Raw genomic sequence first — 19667 nt, 5'->3', positions numbered from 1 at the left:
AGTTTGCTTTTGGCTACTGTTCCAGCTGCTTAACTTCATGCTACCTGCCACGTTCCCAGTGGGTATGAAACCTTTACCACCTTGGCTTCGTGTGGTTGCCTGTGCTCATCTTGAACTTCATTTGCTTCCCAAGGACATTTCACAGGACTCGATCTATCACTTTAAGTATCTTGACATTCCCACACAACTTATTGATAGCACCTTTGTGTCCCCTGATGGCAGTAAGACTGACTGTGATGTTGGGTGTGCCTTCGTCATTTCTGCCGACCTTTTTTGATACTAGATTCCAGAATGCTGCTTGAATTTTACAACAGAGCTCTGTCAGGTAAGTACATCTGGGGACACAGGATTTTTAATGGTTGTTTGCTCTGATTCTCTCAGTGCCCTTCCAAGCATCTGTGTGCTGTACACAATCTGTCCCATATTGCAACAGATACAAGAAAGCTTCTGCTTACTTGCTGTTGTTAAGCCATCACGATGTTCATGTGGGTTCCTAGTCATGTCAGTCTGATGGGAAATGAAGCTGGTGCTCTGGCTGCAGTCCTCCTACCTCAACCTGCTAGCTCTTCCATTCCTTCAAAAGCTCTTCCATTCCTTCAAATGATCTCCGTGTTGCCATCAGTCAGCAGATAGCAGTGTCACTTTGGTATCATCACTGGTCTTCACTTCATGGTAGCAAGCTCCAGGAAATTAAACACCTGCCAGCTTCCTCTCTGCCTTCTCATCATGAGATAATTCTAGCTAGGTTGCAAAGTGGGCACTGTCATTTTAGCTATCATGTTACAGGGCGATCCCCCCCCCCCCCCCCCCCCCCCCCACCCCCCCCCCTGCTTTGTACTCATTGGTATTTTCTGATCCAGTGGTCATTTTTTAACCGCTTATGTTCCAGTGTATGTTTGCCGTCTGAGTTATCGGCCATTTTAGTGGACAGTGCGCAGGGTATCAGTCATGTTTTACTTTTTATCCATCAAAGCAATATGGCGAATCACATTTCATCTTCAATAACGGACCTCCACTGTCTCTACGATGCATTTTGTGGACCTTTCTGCAAGGGAAGTCCTTGTTTTTTTTTTTTCTTTCCTTCTGTCATTTGGCTGTAATGTATGGTCGCATTTAACTTCTTTTACTTTTTGGTGTTCTAAGGTTATGTCATAGGTACTTATAACCTCAGCTGTTACTGTGTCCTTAAAAAGAATCCAAAGATTCCTCTTCAAACAGAAATTAACATAAATTTATCAGATACTGCTGAACTTGCAGAAATATAGCAGTATACCACGTGGAAACAGAAGAAATTAGATAAAAAAAAATAAAATAAAATAAATCCTATCTTCACTCTAAACTGCCCCTTAATGGAACATAATACCCTATATTTACTTAAAAATAACTGGAAACCTACACTGCTCAGCCACAACATCATGCCCACCTACCTGATAGCTGGTACATCCATCTTTGTCATAGGTGACAGCAGCGACATGTCATGGCGTGGAAGCAATGAGGCCTTCATAGGTCACTGGAGAGAGTTGGCACCACATCTGCACACACGTTCATCTAATTCCTGTAAATTCCGGTGATGGGGGTGATGAGCCCTGATGCAACGTTCAATCTCATCCCAGATGTGTTTGATTGGGTTCAGTGACGAGCTGGATGATCAGTACATTAACTGCAACTCATCACTAAGTTCCTTGAACCAGTCCACCACACTCCTGGCCTTGTGACATGGCACATTATCTTAATGAAAAATCCCAGTGCCATTGGGATATATGATAGTCACATGAAGGGGTGTATGTGATGTGGAACTTGTAAATGCCTTCATAGAGCCTTGTACTATTTCCACTGGACCCATGGATGCCCACATGAGATTCCCAGACCCTAATGGAGGCGCTGCCCGCTTGTCTCTGTCCTACAGTACAGGTGTCAAGGAGCTGTTCTCCTGGAAGATGGCGGATTCGTGCCCTCCCATCAGCATGATGACGAAGGTATTGAGATTTATCAGACCATGCAATGTTCTGCTACTGCACCAATGTCCAGCGCCAATGGTCACATGCCCATTACAGTCATAGTTGTCAAGGTCATGGTGGTAACATTGTCTCGTGCATGGGTCGTAAGCTGCAGGTGCCCATCGTTAGGAGTGTTCGGTGCACTGTGTGTTCAGATACATTTGTACTCTGCCCAACATTAAAGTCTGATGTGAGTTCCGCCACAGTTAATCTCCTGTCCTGTTGTAACAGCCCGACCAGCCTGCGATGTCTGACATCTGTAATGAGGGGTAGTGGCCCAACCCCTGATGCCTGGAGATGGTTACTCCTTGATTTCACCACATGTGGAAGACACTCTCCACAGCAATGCTCGAACACCTGGAATGCTCATGCTGCGCACCCAGGCCATCACAATCTGCCCTCAGTCAAACTCAGACCAGCATGCTCACTGATACTACGTGCACCATGTGTGTGTCTGACTAGCAGTCAACGCTGCTAGCATCTGGATGGGCTTATATCGGTAGTAGGCTGGTGGTCATAGTGTTCTGGCTGATCAGTGTACGACACACCAGTTACAATCTGACAATGTACAAATACATCCTCAGGACCAGGCATCACAAATAAAAAAGTATTTTAACATCTCAATGGCCGCAGTAAAAACTCTATTATAATCTCTCTCTCTCTCCTTAATGTGAGATATGATCGTTTTGAGTCAGAGTGGGAACTTACCATCAGTAACCAATACATGCAGGTTATCAGTTGTGAGCACTACACTTTTTCGAATGCAGTAAATGACATAGTAACCTCAGTGGGACCTACAATCACACCAGCATTACAAATTGATTATCTTTCTTTACATTATAGTCCCATATCCATATGCACAGCAGAACTCCAACTCCAGACATCCATACAAAAGGTGCTAAAATGCATGCAGAACAATAGATACAGACAGTTTTCATCACCTACATCATGGCACTTACTTTCATAGAAAATGACCTGCCCGTCCTCACCCAGAACTATACTTTGAAACCCAACTGCTGAAAGTAGAGGAACAGTATAATTTTCTGATTTCTGTTGATAATAAACTGCTACTGCCTTTACGACAACTTAAAAGAAGGAACTTGATACTCCCCATTTCCTAGCCACCAGTTCCTACGAAACAGATTGAGTAGGTTTACAAACATTTTATATAGACTGATTTGATTCTGTTTAGACTATAAAACATTGTTTATCATCAGCTCACAACCCATCCTCACAGCTTTACTTCTGCCAGTATCTCATCTCATACTTTCAAAACTTCACAGAAGTTTCCTTTTCAAACATGTGGGACTTGCACTCCTGGCAGGAAGAATAATGCAGCTTTTATAGAACATTTATTTTGTTTGAAAGGTAGGTGATGAGGTACTGGTGGAAGTACAGCTGTTAGTATGGCCATGAGTTGTGCTTGGGCATTTCAGTTACTAGAGCACTTGCCTGCGAAAGGCAGAGGCCCAGAGTTGGAGTCTTGGCCTTGCACACAATTTTAATCTGTCACGAAGTTTCAAAGACAGTTTAGATCACAATTTTTATTCTGTGAATGTACTTCTGTTGCCACAGAATATTCCTATTTTAGACTCTTTTACACAGATGGTTCTGATGGTATGATTGTGCGTAAGTCCACATATTGAATCGAGTGAAATGTTCTCTACCAAAAAAATGCAATGCTCATACTGCAGAATTAATAGCCATACACAGATCCCAAAAATATACATACATTAATTTTGCTCACAAGAATTTCAGTGAATAAAGCAATTCGAGCACATTGTGAGCAGTACGTAAGTATTATCCAAGACATCCAGTGAGTCCTGAGTGCTGACTTAAACACATGCATGTGATGCTGCATCCTGGAGAAATGGGAAGAGCAGCAAAATACTGTAAAATCTAAAAAAACCACAAACAGTAAAAACCACCACCATTGAAACTTCCTCGTAGATTAAAACTGTGTGCTGGACCGAGACTCAAACTCGGGACCTTTGCCTTTCGAGTCTCAGTCTGGCACACAGTTTTAATCTGCCAGGAAGTTTCATATCAGCGCACATTCCGCTGGAGAGTGAAAATCTCATTCCACCACCACCATTTTTTGGTAGACATTGCTGAAAGCTCAAGAAGGGGAACACAACCTCCCCCCCATCCCTGCGGTGTCGGGGTTAAAATAGAGCTGCAGTTATTCTTTGTCTGTCATAAGAAACAACTAAAATGAGTCTTATACCTATTCAAGCTTTTATGTTCATGACTACCCATTATTATAGCACCCATGATCCATCAGTTTTAGCTCGTTTCACAGTATTTTCTTAAATCTTTTTGCTTGTTTACACCTCCATCTTCCTACATTTCTCACAATTGTGGACCATTTGGGGAAGGACACCTGAAATGGTGCAAAAGAATTTATTCACTGCGCAGTAGCATCTTATACACCTCCTATTATGAGTGGATTTTTATTCACACCTGAAATCCAGTGTGGTTCCAATCCATCGTGGAGGGCGGGGAAGTAGGGCAGTCATCATGCACTCTCGTGTTGTAGCCCCTGACAACGCAAGGAACACACTGCTGTTGCCGCAGCTGTAATCTTCTCATGTATATTGAGGACTAGATGCCTGTTTTATCTGGGACACTGAAACAGCAGGCAGTGGCTGCTTTACGTGGTAGCCTTTGTTGTGGCTGGGTGGCACCCCCGCAGATCGGAGTTAGTAACTTGATCTTTGAACACACCTTGAAATGAGTCAAGCAAGGAGTAATTGAGGTGGACAATTCTCCCAGTTCTTGGTATGCTCCAGAACTGAGAGAGAATCTTTTGCACCAACAAAAACCTACTTTTTTGTGTGGAGAATATTGAGTATTGCTTTGGAGAATTTGCTGCAATAAAGAAGATGAAAAATGGACCTAAGCTGATCAAAACATTGAACGCTAACCAGTTACAGGCATGAAGCCTGTGACAAGCTCGAGGATACACCAGTTATCATCACTCCTCATAATCAACTTAGAAGGATTCAAAGTGTCATCTTCTGCCGGGACGTAATGCTACAAATAGATGAAGAACTGCATGCTAACTTAGTTGTTAGAGCAGCATGGAGTCCATGTTGTTTTTCATATCCAGAGAGATATTAAGGATAATAGGGTGGACACTAGAGCTTTCATCTTAGCCTTCAATGGAAATTTTTTAGCTGAGAAAGTTAATGTTATCATTCATAGGTGTAACGTCAAGTCTGACTTCCTCTTCCTATATCTTTTCCGTCCCAGAGGTTCGTTACACATCCTCCCTGATAATGAAGCTATTTGTGTGGCATGTGGCAGGACAACAAATCAGGGCAGTCCTTGTGAACAATGCCCTACGTGTGTAAACTGCGCATGACACCATCTCCCTCATTCACCGACATGTTCAGTACTCAAGAGGAAGAAGTAAATCCGCTATGGGATCATCAGGGATGAGGATTCCTGCCAATGAGGCCCCTTTCACAGGATGCCTGAGAAGTCAAGGGAGGTAACTCTTCAGGACAAAAAGGATAAACCAAAAGTTAAACTGAAGTCAAGCCTATGAAAACCAACACATAACTGCACATTCTGGTGGAGCACAATTCGCCACCTAGCAGCTGAACTCATTGTCAATTAATGGGTACTTACACTGCAGTTGGCATGACACTTCAGAAGACATGGTTCCATGAAACACAAAATGATACTTTCAAAAATTCTAATGTACAAATTGCATTAATGATAAGAGAGCATCTGGAGGAGTCTGTATGTCCACTAGATCTGACACTTTCAGTGAGCAGGTGCCATTAACCAATGCATTAGCAGCTGTGGCTGTTATGGTCAGTTACGGTAACAGTATGTAATATCTGGCTGCCCCAGCCAAACCTGTACCATATCAAAAGCTGGTGGATATAGTGGAACAGCTTCCCCCACCCTTCCTCCTACTAGGACACTTCAGTGCCCACACTTCTCTGTGTGGCAGCCAAATCACATCCAGCAGTGTCCAAATAATAGAGCAGTTAATTTCAGGATTGGAAGTTGCTTCCTGAATACTGGAGCTCCAAAACATTTCAGTAAAGGCCACAGATCTTACTTAGCAATAGATATTACAGCCTGCAGTCGAAGCATCTCACCTGTAACTCAGTGGTACATCCATGGAAATCTCTGCAACAGAAACCATTTTCCTATCACTCTCTCTTTCTTGATCCATTGATCAACGAAACACCACCACACTAGTCACCTCGTAAAACCAACTATAGGGTTTCCCCTCTAGAGCAACTTTTGAAACCAGTGAAGAGAAGGAAATTGAAGGAGTGGTACAACATGCTGTTGTCAGGATTTTACAAGCTGTGGAAGCAACAATATCCTATTCTTCTGGCTCTTCCCGACAGACATCGGTCCCATGGTGGTCTGAAGAAATAACTGCAGCAATCAGAAAGCATTGCAAGGCACTTTATCAGCAAAAGTGTCATCCCTCTATGGAACATTTAATAGCATTTAAGAGACTTCAAGTGAAGGCACTTTTTTCCTTAAATGAAGAAAAAAACAGGATTGTCAGTAATAGCGTGTGTCATCTATGGGAGCCCTCAAGTACGGACTAAATTCCACTGTCAACAGTAATTCCTGTCAACACCCTCAATGGCAACATCTGTACTTATCCCCCATCACCACTAAATGCTTTGCAGCACACTTCACCATAGTGTCTGCATGCAGTAACTACCATCCTAATTTCCTGGCCCAGAAATGCGTGTCAGAGTGAAACTCCTTATTCTCCCATGCACAAAGCTTTGAATTGTACAGTGTTCCATTTAGAGTTCCACAGCACTTAACAATCCATAATCAAATGCTTAAACACTTCAGCAATGATGACATAAAACAGATCCTTTGGCTTTACTTTTGTATTTGGTTGGAAGGGGAGTTAACTTTTAACTAATTATTGACCAATCTGTCTAATGAAAGAGCTGTGAAAATTATTCAAAATAATGGTCAACTGATGACAATGTTGGTGCCTGGAAGCCAGACGACGTATATTACAGGGTCAGAGTGACTTTTAGGCATTCCAGTCCACCACAGACCACCTGATTCATTTGGAATGTTCAGTGCGAAATGCTATACCACCGGGCAACATAGCATCCTGACCACACTATGTGTGGGATGTCTGGGTGTGTTTACCTATTTTATTCATAATTTCCTATCCATCAGAGTCCATTCCAGGTAGTTTGACCCTTAGCAACCAATACTTAAAGAAAGCTGGGTCCCACAGGGATTGTTTCTGAGCGTAACTCTCTTTGTCATCACAGTCACGGAAGCTTAATACCCTCTGATTTCTCAGCAGCACCTCTTGGGGCACAGACTGCACAGTTCTACGATTTCATGAAGACTTGATTTCATCACAACTGAACTACTACCTAATGTGATGTCCACAGGTTGGCAGCACAATCAGTACTGAGCTTGTTAGACCTGCTCCAGCACAGTGGAGAGCAGTTGGCAACTGTGGAGTGCAGTTGGCAACTGGAGCCTTCTGTAAGAGTGCTCTAGAGAGCCTCCTGCTGGAAATGGTGTCCCACTACTGAGGGTCAGATGCCAGCAGCTGTTGACAAACTAAGTGGTATATGCCCAAAAATGGGTAGACCAGCTGAGATAAGATTGGAAGCTCTATGCAAGAACCTCAAACTGCCTCCTCTTGTCTGTGTCCATGTAGCATTCCCTCTCAGCAGCCACACTCCCTACCCCCACGGTATGAATCTAGTCTTATGATATGGATGGACCTCTTTTGCAGCCTGAACAGAAATATTGATACCACCATTCTCAGAGGCATGTTCTGTTCAGTTCTCCACGACTACCCAAATTTGACATGCATCTACACAGGTGGATTGAAAGTCAATGATGGGCAGTTATTGCTTTTGCACACACAAGGGGCCATGAGACTTTTCTCTGCCGAGTGCATGCAGTGTATAATTGAAACCTCACAAACTCCACAGCTCTGGAATTCATCTAGGCACGAGCCATGTGGGTATTCTGGGAAATGAACTCGCTGAAAATTGAGCTAAAGGCGCAACTAAATGAGACAAACTTAAACTCGGAGTACAGGACGCAAACCTAGGATTGAAACTGCACCATTACATTTTGAAAACCTGGAATATGGAATGGCAAGCTACCATAACCCTCAATAAGCTGAGAGCAACCAAAGGAACCACCATGGCGTAGCATACTTTTCTTCAGACTTCTCAGAAGGATACCATCGTATTATGTTGACTGCATATAAGCCACAGCAGATTTAAACTTTCCCCACCCCCAGAGTTTTATGCCAAGACAACTCCCCTCGAAGCAGCTTTGGTAGTCATTTAACAATCACCCATATCTTTGCCGTGTGTGCCCTGTTGGCTGATCTGAGACGAGCAGTCATCCTATCTACCTCACTATCTCCAATACTTATGGACATTGGATTAACAGCTACCAAAGTCCTATGTTTCCTGAAGGAAAGCAGAATTTACAACAAAAGTTACTACACCACCACATTCAGTGTTTGATTGTTGGGGGGAGTACCACTGTCTGTAGTGTATGCTCAGAGTGACCACAGGCTACTTTCTCTCTCTGCACTGTCATACATCTTTAAACTTTCATGTACATCTCTTATTTATCTAACTGCTTAAGCTGATTAGATGTTTGTATACTCTGCATCTGCTCACCTCATTTATTTTCTGACTCCATTTTAAGAGTACTGACTATGATGACCCCTTTAGACGTTCTTCAGTGACCAGCTAGTTTTAGCTGCCAGGGTTTTATCTCATTTTTAACTATCTGGCTAAAGTACTGTCAACCATGATGACATGGTCACAGAACCTGGAACAGACAGTTCTCTTTTTCTAGTTTCAGATTTTTTTATTTATTTACCTACATTCATCACTACCTCCCACAGATTCTAACAGATGGCTAAACAGTAATAAGCTGTATACTACACTTCCTGTGAATGAGTGTATATTATGACAAAATTTGAAGTCAGCTCAATTAGATATTGGCTGAGGGAATGGGGTGGGTAGGAAGCATCTTACTGCCATTTTAGCCTCAAGGCAGTTACCAATCTATTCTTTGTTTCTAAATCTGGCTTAAACAATAAAATATTTTTCTGTTCATATTCTTGGCTGTAATAGATCAAACCTTACCTCTTTATTTCGAAATCTCAACTTTTGTATACAGTCATCTTAGTTTTTACATTAGAGATAATTAAAAGTTTAGTTAACCATTGATTTACCATTAATCATTACTATGGGAGGGGTTGTGCATGCACGGGTAGGTGTGTGTGTGTGTGTGTGTGTGGGGGGGGGGGGGGGGGGGGCATGAGTGAAGTATCTATGAAGATGGAGGTATTGTACCTATGTAACATTACAGTGCTATGAGATAATGAAAATGCCTGAACCTAATTTGCTTTGAGGATGATGATGATGATGTACTGCTTGCCTGTAGTGCAGATTAATTTCATCAGCTGGTAGAACTCGACAGGGCAAATATGAAAGTAATACTGAATATCAGTTACCATAAGACTAAAATTATCTTCAATGATTGGCAGTGAATTCATAGAACTAGTTGTAATGGGTGTTAAGGGGAGCTGAAGACAGTCACTGGATGGGCAGCAAAAGAAATAGACAGAAGAATAAACATGGTCTATAGTGCTTTTTGAAATGGGGAGAAAATTAATAAATGGGTCAGAGAACAGAGGGGAGTGCGAGACATATTTATGACTAATGAAAATCAAATGGAAATAGTCAAGGAAACATTTGGTACATGCACCATATTAGTTCTTTGTTGGATTCCATGAGATTAGAATACCTAACAGAAGGTGGGTAGACAGCACTACAAAACATAGAGGAGCAGCATGGATGCATATGGCTGAAAACCATAGCGTTTGGGACAGCAAAAAATAATTTCATTTTATGGTCAGTTTCAGTGTTATTTTTGCCAATTTTGATGCTATTTTTTTGCCAGCTATGCTGTTATTTTCTGACTGCTTACTTTTCATTTATTCTTTACAGGTCAGCTCTTTATTTTTGTCTCACATCAAAATTTCTTAGTGTGATGTTAAAATGAAAATACAGTTAAATTATATTTATACCACATTACATTTACTTACAGTATTGGAAAAAAAAAACATTTACGTTAAACCATTAAATCTTAATTGTTTGGAGGAGGGCGGTGAACACAAACTCAAAAATCTCTGCCTTCTAATTTACACTTCTAATTTACATGAGTGTGAGTAAAGCATCAAATTTTGCGATATGGGCAAAACAAAATATTTGCTGTTATTTTTGATATTTTATTTTGAATGGAATTTTCATGTATGAAGAATCTGGAGGCAGCCTCATTCAGCAGTAGATATCACATAAGTAATGGTGGGTTTTTAGTTCCTGAGAGAGAATATGATGCTTTGTTTTTACCTTGTTTGTTCCTTTTTGTTTATGGGTTGATTCTTCCTTATTTTTATTTATAGCAAGGTAGAGTAGGTCCTATGCCTTGAGCATTACTAGGTGCTGAAGACATACCCGCCGAAGTCACCTCGGAAAGACTGATATTTATTTAAAATAAAGTTCCTCTGGCCACAGAACCCAAACATGTTGTTGCACACTTTATTTGGTGCACTATTATTACCATGTATTTTGTTTGTTGTCAGCAAGGTTTCTGTTATAACAAAGTTGTGATATTGTAAAACAGTCCACGTTGAAATTTATGTAGCCTGATGATAAATCCACAGTATCTCATGTCCTTGATATGTGTAGCGCAATACCCCATGTGGTGTGGCATGCGTGCTCACACACACACACACACACACACACACACACACACACACACACACACACACACACTGCATAACAAAGTCCTTTTACTGTTCAACAGGTCCACAAAAAGCAGATCCAGAGTGCAGCATGTAGTAATTTGAGAGACTAAGCTGCTCGTGTGTTGTCTTTCCTAATCCAAAAGGAAAGTAAATAATTGTCATTTTTAATTATTTTTTTTTTTTGCAGGCTTTGTATCGACGCCTTGTGGAGGCACATGCAAGTAAAGGTGAAATGGATCCAGCAATGACTCTTCAGTTTTTGAAGTCTGCTGTCTACTACTTCCTCACTGACAGGGAAAATCATCAAGGTCATCTTAATGCGATTAAAAGCATTTTAGGTTATACTGAGTCAGAAAAAAGTAATATCGAGAGAGCTTATAAAGCTTATTTGAGGAAATAAGACTTATTTAAACAAGTTGTGTACTGTAGTAATTATTTTGGAATGAATCTGTATATTTTGCTTTGGTTGTTCTTCAGAAAGAAGTGTATATATAGGAGAAACTTTTTAGATCTACATGTATCCTGTGCAAAATGCATCAAATGATATGAATAATATATTACAATAAAATGTTTTAGTATAATTCATTGTATTAACAGTATGTGGACTATGAATAAGGACTTTAAAGACTATTTCCCACTGTAGAAGCATGGATACATTTTTCTTTCTTTTTTCGGGTGAATGTAAACCATTAAACACATTTAGTCATAAAAAAATGAATATGCACTGGAGTATTGATAAGAATAGTAATGAAACATGTGGTCACAAAGAATATCAAAATGTATTTACATTATGGACATACAATTTACAGTTAGCTGAATATGACAAATTTACATCTCTTTACAAAAGGTCAGTCATACAGATAATACAGGAACTTTCACAAGACATCTAATGAACAGTATAACATGCTGCCCGCAGCATTAGAGTAATATTTGCATACCCTAAAACGGTTTCTCACAGACTGTCAAATTCAGTCAATATTTTGGCATATTGTTTCAGAAACAGGTGCATTCAATGAACAATGTAAATCACTTCACTTTACTTTACTAGACTAGCAATGTTATGGAATGAATACACGGTAGTCCATTTACTAAAACACATTGCAGTTTTACTTTAAACAGTGGTAATGCATGTCAACATAAAATGTTCTTTGACAACTCGTGTGTTTTATAATTCACTTCATACACAGCAGGAGCCATATGGTCAAAACATATGCAACAACGATCTCTCATGCTTCACCCAGATGGAAAATTGAATATGAAACAAAGTTTGCTTAATCCACTACAAATAAACTTCCTTGTTTCAATCCTTCTACATGAACAAGAACATAAAAGTTTAAACTAAGTGCAGGCCAGCAAACAAACAATTTTTACCCGACTGTAAATAAGTAACAAAGAAAGGGTTTGACTTTTACACTGAGAATATTTTGAGTTGTATTATACTGACATAAATATTTAAACCAAATGCACATTTTGACAAAATCACAAAAATAAAACAATTACAGAATAGTTTCGTTTACGTGAAGTATTTATAGAATGGTGATACTGCATTGGCATGATCCTCTTTGCATCAGTATGCATTCCAGTATAAAATTTTGTTTACAATAATCAAAACCCCATTCTGTCTCCACTGTTCATATGTGGTGACTTATAAAATGAATGGCCTAATGTAAATAAATTAGTGTAAAACTACTCACCAACATTGTTCATAAAAAATGGCTAACCTTCAAATAGATAGGTCACATTTGAGGAAATGTTATCAGACTAACACCATTACTAGTTTGGTATACTTCTTGTCATTGTTTTCTCTAACAACTTAAATTTTTTTACACCTGTTCCAGCCACACCTCAGCATTTACAGGACAATACAAACAAAGGGCTCACAATTAAGTCTGTCACTTGAACAGTTAAGTACAACAGAAGTGCATAATGCAATAGTTTTTTCATAAATATGGTTGTGTCCAGTCTATAATTAACATGAAGTCATCTTGTAAGCAAACACAAAAATACTATTCAACAGTCTTTCTTGTGTACACTTACTCAACATTAAATATTAGTGCAATCCACTAACTTTGTCATTATTTCCTTAATAACTACCTCATGAAAACTGGCATGTTGTCACAAGAATATTTTGTGAATGCTTCCTTTTGAGTCATATGACTTCACTTGAAGATATTCTACTTTTTATATATATGAAAACAAGAAACAGATCTATATAAGGATTTGAGCAATACAATGGTAAACTGACAGATAAATCAAGTCACAGATGTTGTTGCCGAAAATTACAGGCAAGGCAAATGAAAACACCTTTGCAGACTGGAGAAAGAACACTCCACAGGGCAATCTGCGGTTTTCATTGAAAAACAAAATAAGATACAATAAAATACACACATCAGTCTGACACAAATACTATAAATGCTTTTTTTACAGGTCAGCAATTAAAAGTTTTAGTAGTATTAACAGAACACAAATCATCGAGGACCAAACTTATTACTTCACTTTTATATGCATTACAGTCACATTCACTCTTGGTATAAAAATATAGTACTTGGAGACACACTCAGCAGCAGCTAAGTTAAGTGAGAGTGGTCCTGGTGTGGCACAACGACCCATCCATCATTTCCAACACTCTCTCTTCTTTGACCCTTAATAAGTTCCAGTTGTCGTTTAAGATTCCTATGAAGTTTTTGTAGGTTTTCCTGTTTAAAAGAATAAATAAATCACATAGCATTATTAAATGAAAGTGTTAAATTGAAAATGAAATACTACATCTGCCATCACATGCAGTATGTGATATAAAATATATGGAGCTAATTTATCAATCCAACATATTTATTTCAATCATATTAAACTTGAGCATATATTTTAAAATACAAACATTCATTTTTTGATGAAGGCAAGATTTGCAAGAAAGATTAAGTTCAGTTGCATAAGCTCGACTAATGAGTGCAGTGCAATAGACAGGAAATAACTATTTTTTAAGGACTGAAGTCAAATATGACAAAATGCAACTGTATTCTTCGAACTTCGGATTGGAACAAATTGCCAACCTAGTTACTCTACAGACCTAAAATTATTTTAGATTTAGTCAACATCACGCCACGAACCATGAACGTTGCCGAGATGGAGTAGTTCATATTGCTGACACACGCAGACAGCTGTGGAAGGGTACCTGTGGAGAGACCAGACTAACCTGTGGTTCATGAAGAGCATAGCAGACTTTTCAGTGGCTGGAAGTGTGGATGATTGATGTGGCCTCGTATGATTACCCAACATGACCTGGCTGTGTTGGTGTTGCGAACAGCTGAAAGCAAGGGGGGAAACTATAGGAACTGATGACCAATGCTTTATCCCAGTATTCTTGGCAGTAGAAAAATATCTAAACCAGCTGCTACTGTCACCTGTCAGTGAATGTGTGCATTGTTCAAAGTGTTGTCAAGTATCTCCATCTACAATACGTACTCTGCAGGTCACCCTATGATGCATTGCAGAGGGTACCCTCTCCATAACTAGTCATCATCTTTCCCGTTCCTCATACAAAAAGAGTGATGGAAAAACTACTGTCTATATGCCTCCACATGAGCCCTAATTTCTCATATCTTATCTTCATGGTGCTTACGTGAAGTGTATGTTGGTGGCAGTAGAATTCTTCTCCAGTAAGCTTCAAGTACTCGTTCTGTAAATTTTCTCTTTAATGCCTCACAAAAAGAACAGTGTCTTCCTTCCAAGAATTCTTACTTGAATTTCCAAAGCATCTCCGTAACACCTGTGAGTTTTTCAAACGTAACGACAACTGATCTAGTACGCCACCTCTAAATTGCTTCGCTGTCTTCCAAATCCAACCTGGTGCAGATCCTGAGCACTTGTGCAGCACTTAAGAACAGGTTGCACTAGCATCCTATGTGCTGTCTCCTTTATATATTAACTATACTCTCCCAAAATTCTCCCAATAAACTTAAGTTGAACACTCGCCTTCTCTGCCACAATCCTCACATGCTTGTTCCATTTCATACTGTTCTGCAAAATTACACCCAGTTATTTAAATGGTGTTTCTGTGTCAAGCAGAATACAACTAATACTGTCCTCAAATCATTCTGGCATTATTTCCTCTACTCATATGCATTAACTTAGATTTTCCTACATTTCGAGATAGTTGCCAGTCAGACCAAATAGAAATTTTGTCTAAGTCATCTTGTATCATCTCATCAATTAATCATCCTTTAGTGAAATAAAATGCCGAATACACATTTTTCTAAGCTCTTGTTTCAGGGAGATGATCTTCATCTCAATGCAATTGTATTTATTATGCTTTTCAACTATAATTACATTTTCTGCCTGTTGTAACCTACTTACACAAAAAACTTTTCTCTATTTCTTTATGTCATGATAGTTAATGGTATGTTGTTGACTCTTGAAATACACTCCTGGAAATTGAAATAAGAACACCGTGAATTCATTGTCCCAGGAAGGGGAAACTTTATTGACACATTCCTGGGGTCAGATACATCACATGATCACACTGACAGAACCACAGGCACATAGACACAGGCAACAGAGCATGCACAATGTCGGCACTAGTACAATGTATATCCACCTTTCGCAGCAATGCAGGCTGCTATTCTCCCATGGAGACGATCGTAGAGATGCTGGATGAAGTCCTGTGGAACGGCTTGCCATGCCATTTCCACCTGGCGCCTCAGTTGGACCAGCTTTAGTGTTGGACGTGCAGACCGCGTGAGACGACACTTCATCCAGTCCCAAACATGCTCAATGGGGGACAGATCCGGAGATCTTGCTGGCCAGGGTAGTTGACTTACACCTTCTAGAGCACGTTGGGTGGCACGGGATACATGCGGACGTGCATTGTCCTGTTGGAACAGCAAGTTCCCTTGCCGGTCTAGGAATGGTAGAACGATGGGTTCGATGACGGTTTGGATGTACCGTGCACTATTCAGTGTCCCCTCGACGATCACCAGAGGTGTACAGCCAGTGTAGGAGATCGCTCCCCACACCATGATGCCAGGTGTTGGCCCTGTGTGCCTCGATCGTATGCAGTCCTGATTGTGGCGCTCACCTGCACGGCGCCAAACACGCATACGACCATCATTGGCACCAAGGCAGAAGCGACTCTCATCGCTGAAGACGACACGTCTCCATTCGCCCCTCGATTCACGCCTGTCGCGACACCACTGAAGGCGGGCTGCACGATGTTGGGGCATGAGCGGAAGACGGCCTAACGGTGTGCGGGACCGTAGCCCAGCTTCATGGAGACGGTTGCGAATGGTCCTCGCCGATACCCCAGGAGCAACAGTGTCCCTAATTTGCTGGGAAGTGGCGGTGCGGTCCCCTACAGCACTGCGTAGGATCCTGCGGTCTTGGCGTGCATCCGTGCGTCGCTGCGGTCCGGTCCTAGGTCGACGGGCACGTGCACCTTCCGCCGACCACTGGCGACAACATCGATGTACTGTGGAGACCTCACGCCCCACGTGTTGAGCAATTCGGCGGTACGTCCACCCGGCCTCCCGCATGCCCACTATACGCCCTCACTCAAAGTCCGTCAACTGCACATACGGTTCACATCCACGCTGTCACGGCATGCTACCAGTGTTAAAGACTGCGATGGAGCTCCGTATGCCTCGGCAAACTGGCTGACACTGCCGGCGGCGGTGCACAAATGCTGCGCAGCTAGCGCCATTCGACGGCCAACACCGCGGTTCCTGGTGTGTCCGCTGTGCCGTGCATGTGATCACTGCTTGTACAGCCCTCTCGCAGTGTCCGGAGCAAGTATGGTGGGTCTGACACACCGGTGTCAATGTGTTCTTTTTTCCATTTCCAGGAGTGTGTAATGCTGATTTTTTTTTTGCGCGTGTTACACTATTAGATACATCATACAAATGTGGCAGTAAAATTTTTAATAACGACGTAAATGTCTGATCTTCTGGGCTCGAAATTCTTCTAAATGGTCGTCCTCAAAGAGTGGATTTTTAAATGAGAGTCAAACGGTTTGTGATTTAAGAAATTCATTGTACATTCTCGCACATAGTTCATCTTGCGTAAAAGGAAATTTGGTTTGAATTTTTAACACTTTTCAAACCTATTCTGTCATTTTTTGAAAAATTCTACTGGGAGGATATAAGGAGTACACTTATTCATGCTGTCATGATGTAGTAACATCATACATTTTAATCATCACTGGAATTTTTGAAGCTGAGACCTTTCTCTGATCAACAATTCTCGCTAGTCATGTGACAAGTGAGTATGGAGTTACGAATGGAGCAATTGGGCACGGCCATGTTGGGTTTAAATGATCTGAAGAGTTTAAACAGTGGGACATCTAGGATGTGATAACAACAATATGAAATGGATACATCACTACTCACCACACAGAGGAAGTGTCGACTTGCAAACTGGCGCAAGGAAAAGATTACTAAACATTTAAGCTGTGGGAAATGAAAGTTACTATTTGTATTTGTGTATATCTGTACAATTTTCCCCTGGTTATGTTGGCATGATAATATTATCATCTTTGGAATTAACAACAGAAAAAGATTGTCACTCTATTATTGTTGTTACTCAGTTTTCATTGTGTTTGAAATGAAAAAGTAAATAAATGGAAAGGTCCATACTGAACTGAATCCTTGACGAACTTAGTGTGCAGCAAATTGGTGACCCTGACATGACTGCTGAAACAATGACATCTGCAAAGTACTTTTTTAACTTATCTCATCAGATACTGTGTTTAAAAATATGCACAACTCAACAGAAAATGTACGTAATGGGAATAATCCCAAATGTAGGTTGCAAACTGATAAGGTATGCATTAAGCTAAAGCTACCACTGTTTGGACTGAGAATCCATACATCTGGTTTTGCCAAGTCAAAGCACAATTTACGATAGCTGGTATAGTTACAAAGGCGATTAAATTTAGCTATTTGCTCACTCAGCTGGAGCCTTAATTTGTTGCAAATATATGGGATTTAGTTAGTTACAAGCAGCAAGAACAATCCTCTTGTGAAAGAACAACTTCTGACTACATTTAAAGAAAGTGAAGAGTGATTAATTAAAACGATTTTAAATGGTTTAGAACTCGGCGATATGGAGGCTAACCAATTATTAAGAATTCAAAAGACAAGAAAGTTAAAGTGACTCCAATCTCTATGCAGCAAGTGGGTCAGAAAAAAAATCTTATGATACAAAACTATTAACCATTTATTTAGGGATTAAATACAATTTTGAATGGCCATTCATTGTTATCACTTTTCAAAAGGCATATTGGAGGTAACCACTGTGAAAGCTACAGACTCTGTAAGCTCACTTTATGCAGCATGCCAGATTTCCCACACTTCTGCACAAATTTCCTGAACTAACTAAACCGTCCGTAGTATCAAAAGTGTTGCTTATAAAATGCAGCAGCATATCATTTTGTCTACATGTCTACCAGTCTAGTATACAGTAAGGCTAACAAATTGGACCCACTTAAATAGCAAAATAGAATTTAAGTTTCTGTTAAAGAATGGTGCTAAAGTCCATCATAGGCACAATGGGCCAGTCCACTACACCTTCTTATGAAGCCAAATTGTCAGTGGTGAGTTTGTGGAGATTACTGCATCAGAATGACAAGACATTCCCACACTAGGCTCCAGTTTCATGACTAGATGTAAATTTTATGCTTGAAAATAAAAAGATATTTTCAAAGACTACCTTAGTCAAAGCCTCCTATGTAATTCGATTAGCTTAAGAAAATAAACCAAAATCAGCTGTTATTGCATTTTTGGTCTTTGTGAATTTAATGATATGTCCTTTGGACTTCACAATGCACACAGCACATTTCAGAGGTCCATAAACGAAATTTTAGGACAACTAGAATTCTGTTTCCCATATTTGGATGCTATTTTAATGGCATCTGAATATCCAGAGCAACATGTAGAGCATCTAAACTTACTCACTAAACAACTGAATAACTGTGGCCTTGCCAATAAGTGTTGGAAAAATCACTATTTTGTGCAAAACAGCTAACATTCTTGGGACATTAATTACACCTGCAGGAACAATGCCAGATCCAGAAAGAGTTGCAGCAATAACAAACTACAAAAGACCCGAAACACGTCAGCAATTTAGAGCATTCTTATGGACCATAAATATCTATGATCAGCATTTGGAACATGCTGCTGAAAACAAAGCTTTGCTGAATGATTACGTACAAGGAACAACAAAAAATCCCAAGAGATTTATTGACAGGACAGAAGAAGGAATCACTCAGTTCCTAAAATGCGAAAATCTCACAAATGCCATGCTTTCAACATTTCCTGGTCTGTACAATCAACTCACCTTAGTTGGAGATGCATCAGATTTTGTGGCAGGCAAGTGGTAAGATAAACAGTGGAGACAAAAGTTCACAATGGCACAATAGTATTCCATGCATGGCAAGAGAGCAGCTTAGTGCATACACAGCTGCAAAATATCTGTTAGAAGGAAGAGACAATGTTCATCTAACATATGCATTTAAGCAAAAGAATGAGACAGCAACACTAACCCATTTACATTATCTGCAGTACATTTTGCAATTTATTACAGATCTGTGACATATTTCTGGCAAAGAAACGAGGATAATGGAATGTAGTCAAATTAAATCGGGTGATGCTGAGGGAATTAGATTAGGAAATGAGACACTTAAAGTAGTAAAGGAGTTTTGCTATTTAGGAAGTAAAATAACTGATGATGGTCGAAGTAGAGAGGATATAAAATGTAGACTGGCAATGGCAAGGAAAGCGTTTCTGAAGAAGAGAAATTTGTTAACATCGAATATAGATTTATGTATCAGGAAGTCGTTTCTGAAAGTATTTGTTTGGAGTGTAGCC

General features: G+C 40.3%; 2 protein-coding genes across 4 annotated transcripts in view; one reads left to right on the top strand and one right to left on the bottom strand.

The window, feature by feature from the left end:
* LOC126336397 (protein quick-to-court) overlaps positions 1 to 11397 on the top strand; it is a 334356-nt gene extending 322959 nt beyond the window's left edge. For all 3 annotated transcript variants that reach the window (XM_050000076.1, XM_050000075.1, XM_050000077.1), the window contains one exon: positions 11000 to 11397. In XM_050000076.1, coding sequence (XP_049856033.1) covers positions 11000 to 11212 — 213 coding nt within the window. In that variant the 3' untranslated portion in view covers positions 11213 to 11397. The remainder of the gene's footprint in view (positions 1 to 10999) is intronic.
* Positions 11398 to 11572: 175 nt separating this feature from the next.
* LOC126336396 (mitogen-activated protein kinase kinase kinase 7-like) overlaps positions 11573 to 19667 on the bottom strand; it is a 156014-nt gene continuing 147919 nt past the window's right edge. Inside the window, exon 12 of the mRNA XM_050000073.1 lies at positions 11573 to 13508. Coding sequence (XP_049856030.1) covers positions 13380 to 13508 — 129 coding nt within the window. The 3' untranslated portion in view covers positions 11573 to 13379. The remainder of the gene's footprint in view (positions 13509 to 19667) is intronic.

This window comes from Schistocerca gregaria, chromosome 2 (genome assembly GCF_023897955.1).
Source record: "Schistocerca gregaria isolate iqSchGreg1 chromosome 2, iqSchGreg1.2, whole genome shotgun sequence".
NCBI lineage: Eukaryota > Metazoa > Arthropoda > Insecta > Orthoptera > Acrididae > Schistocerca > Schistocerca gregaria.
This window is presented reverse-complemented; position numbering and strand designations above follow the sequence as displayed.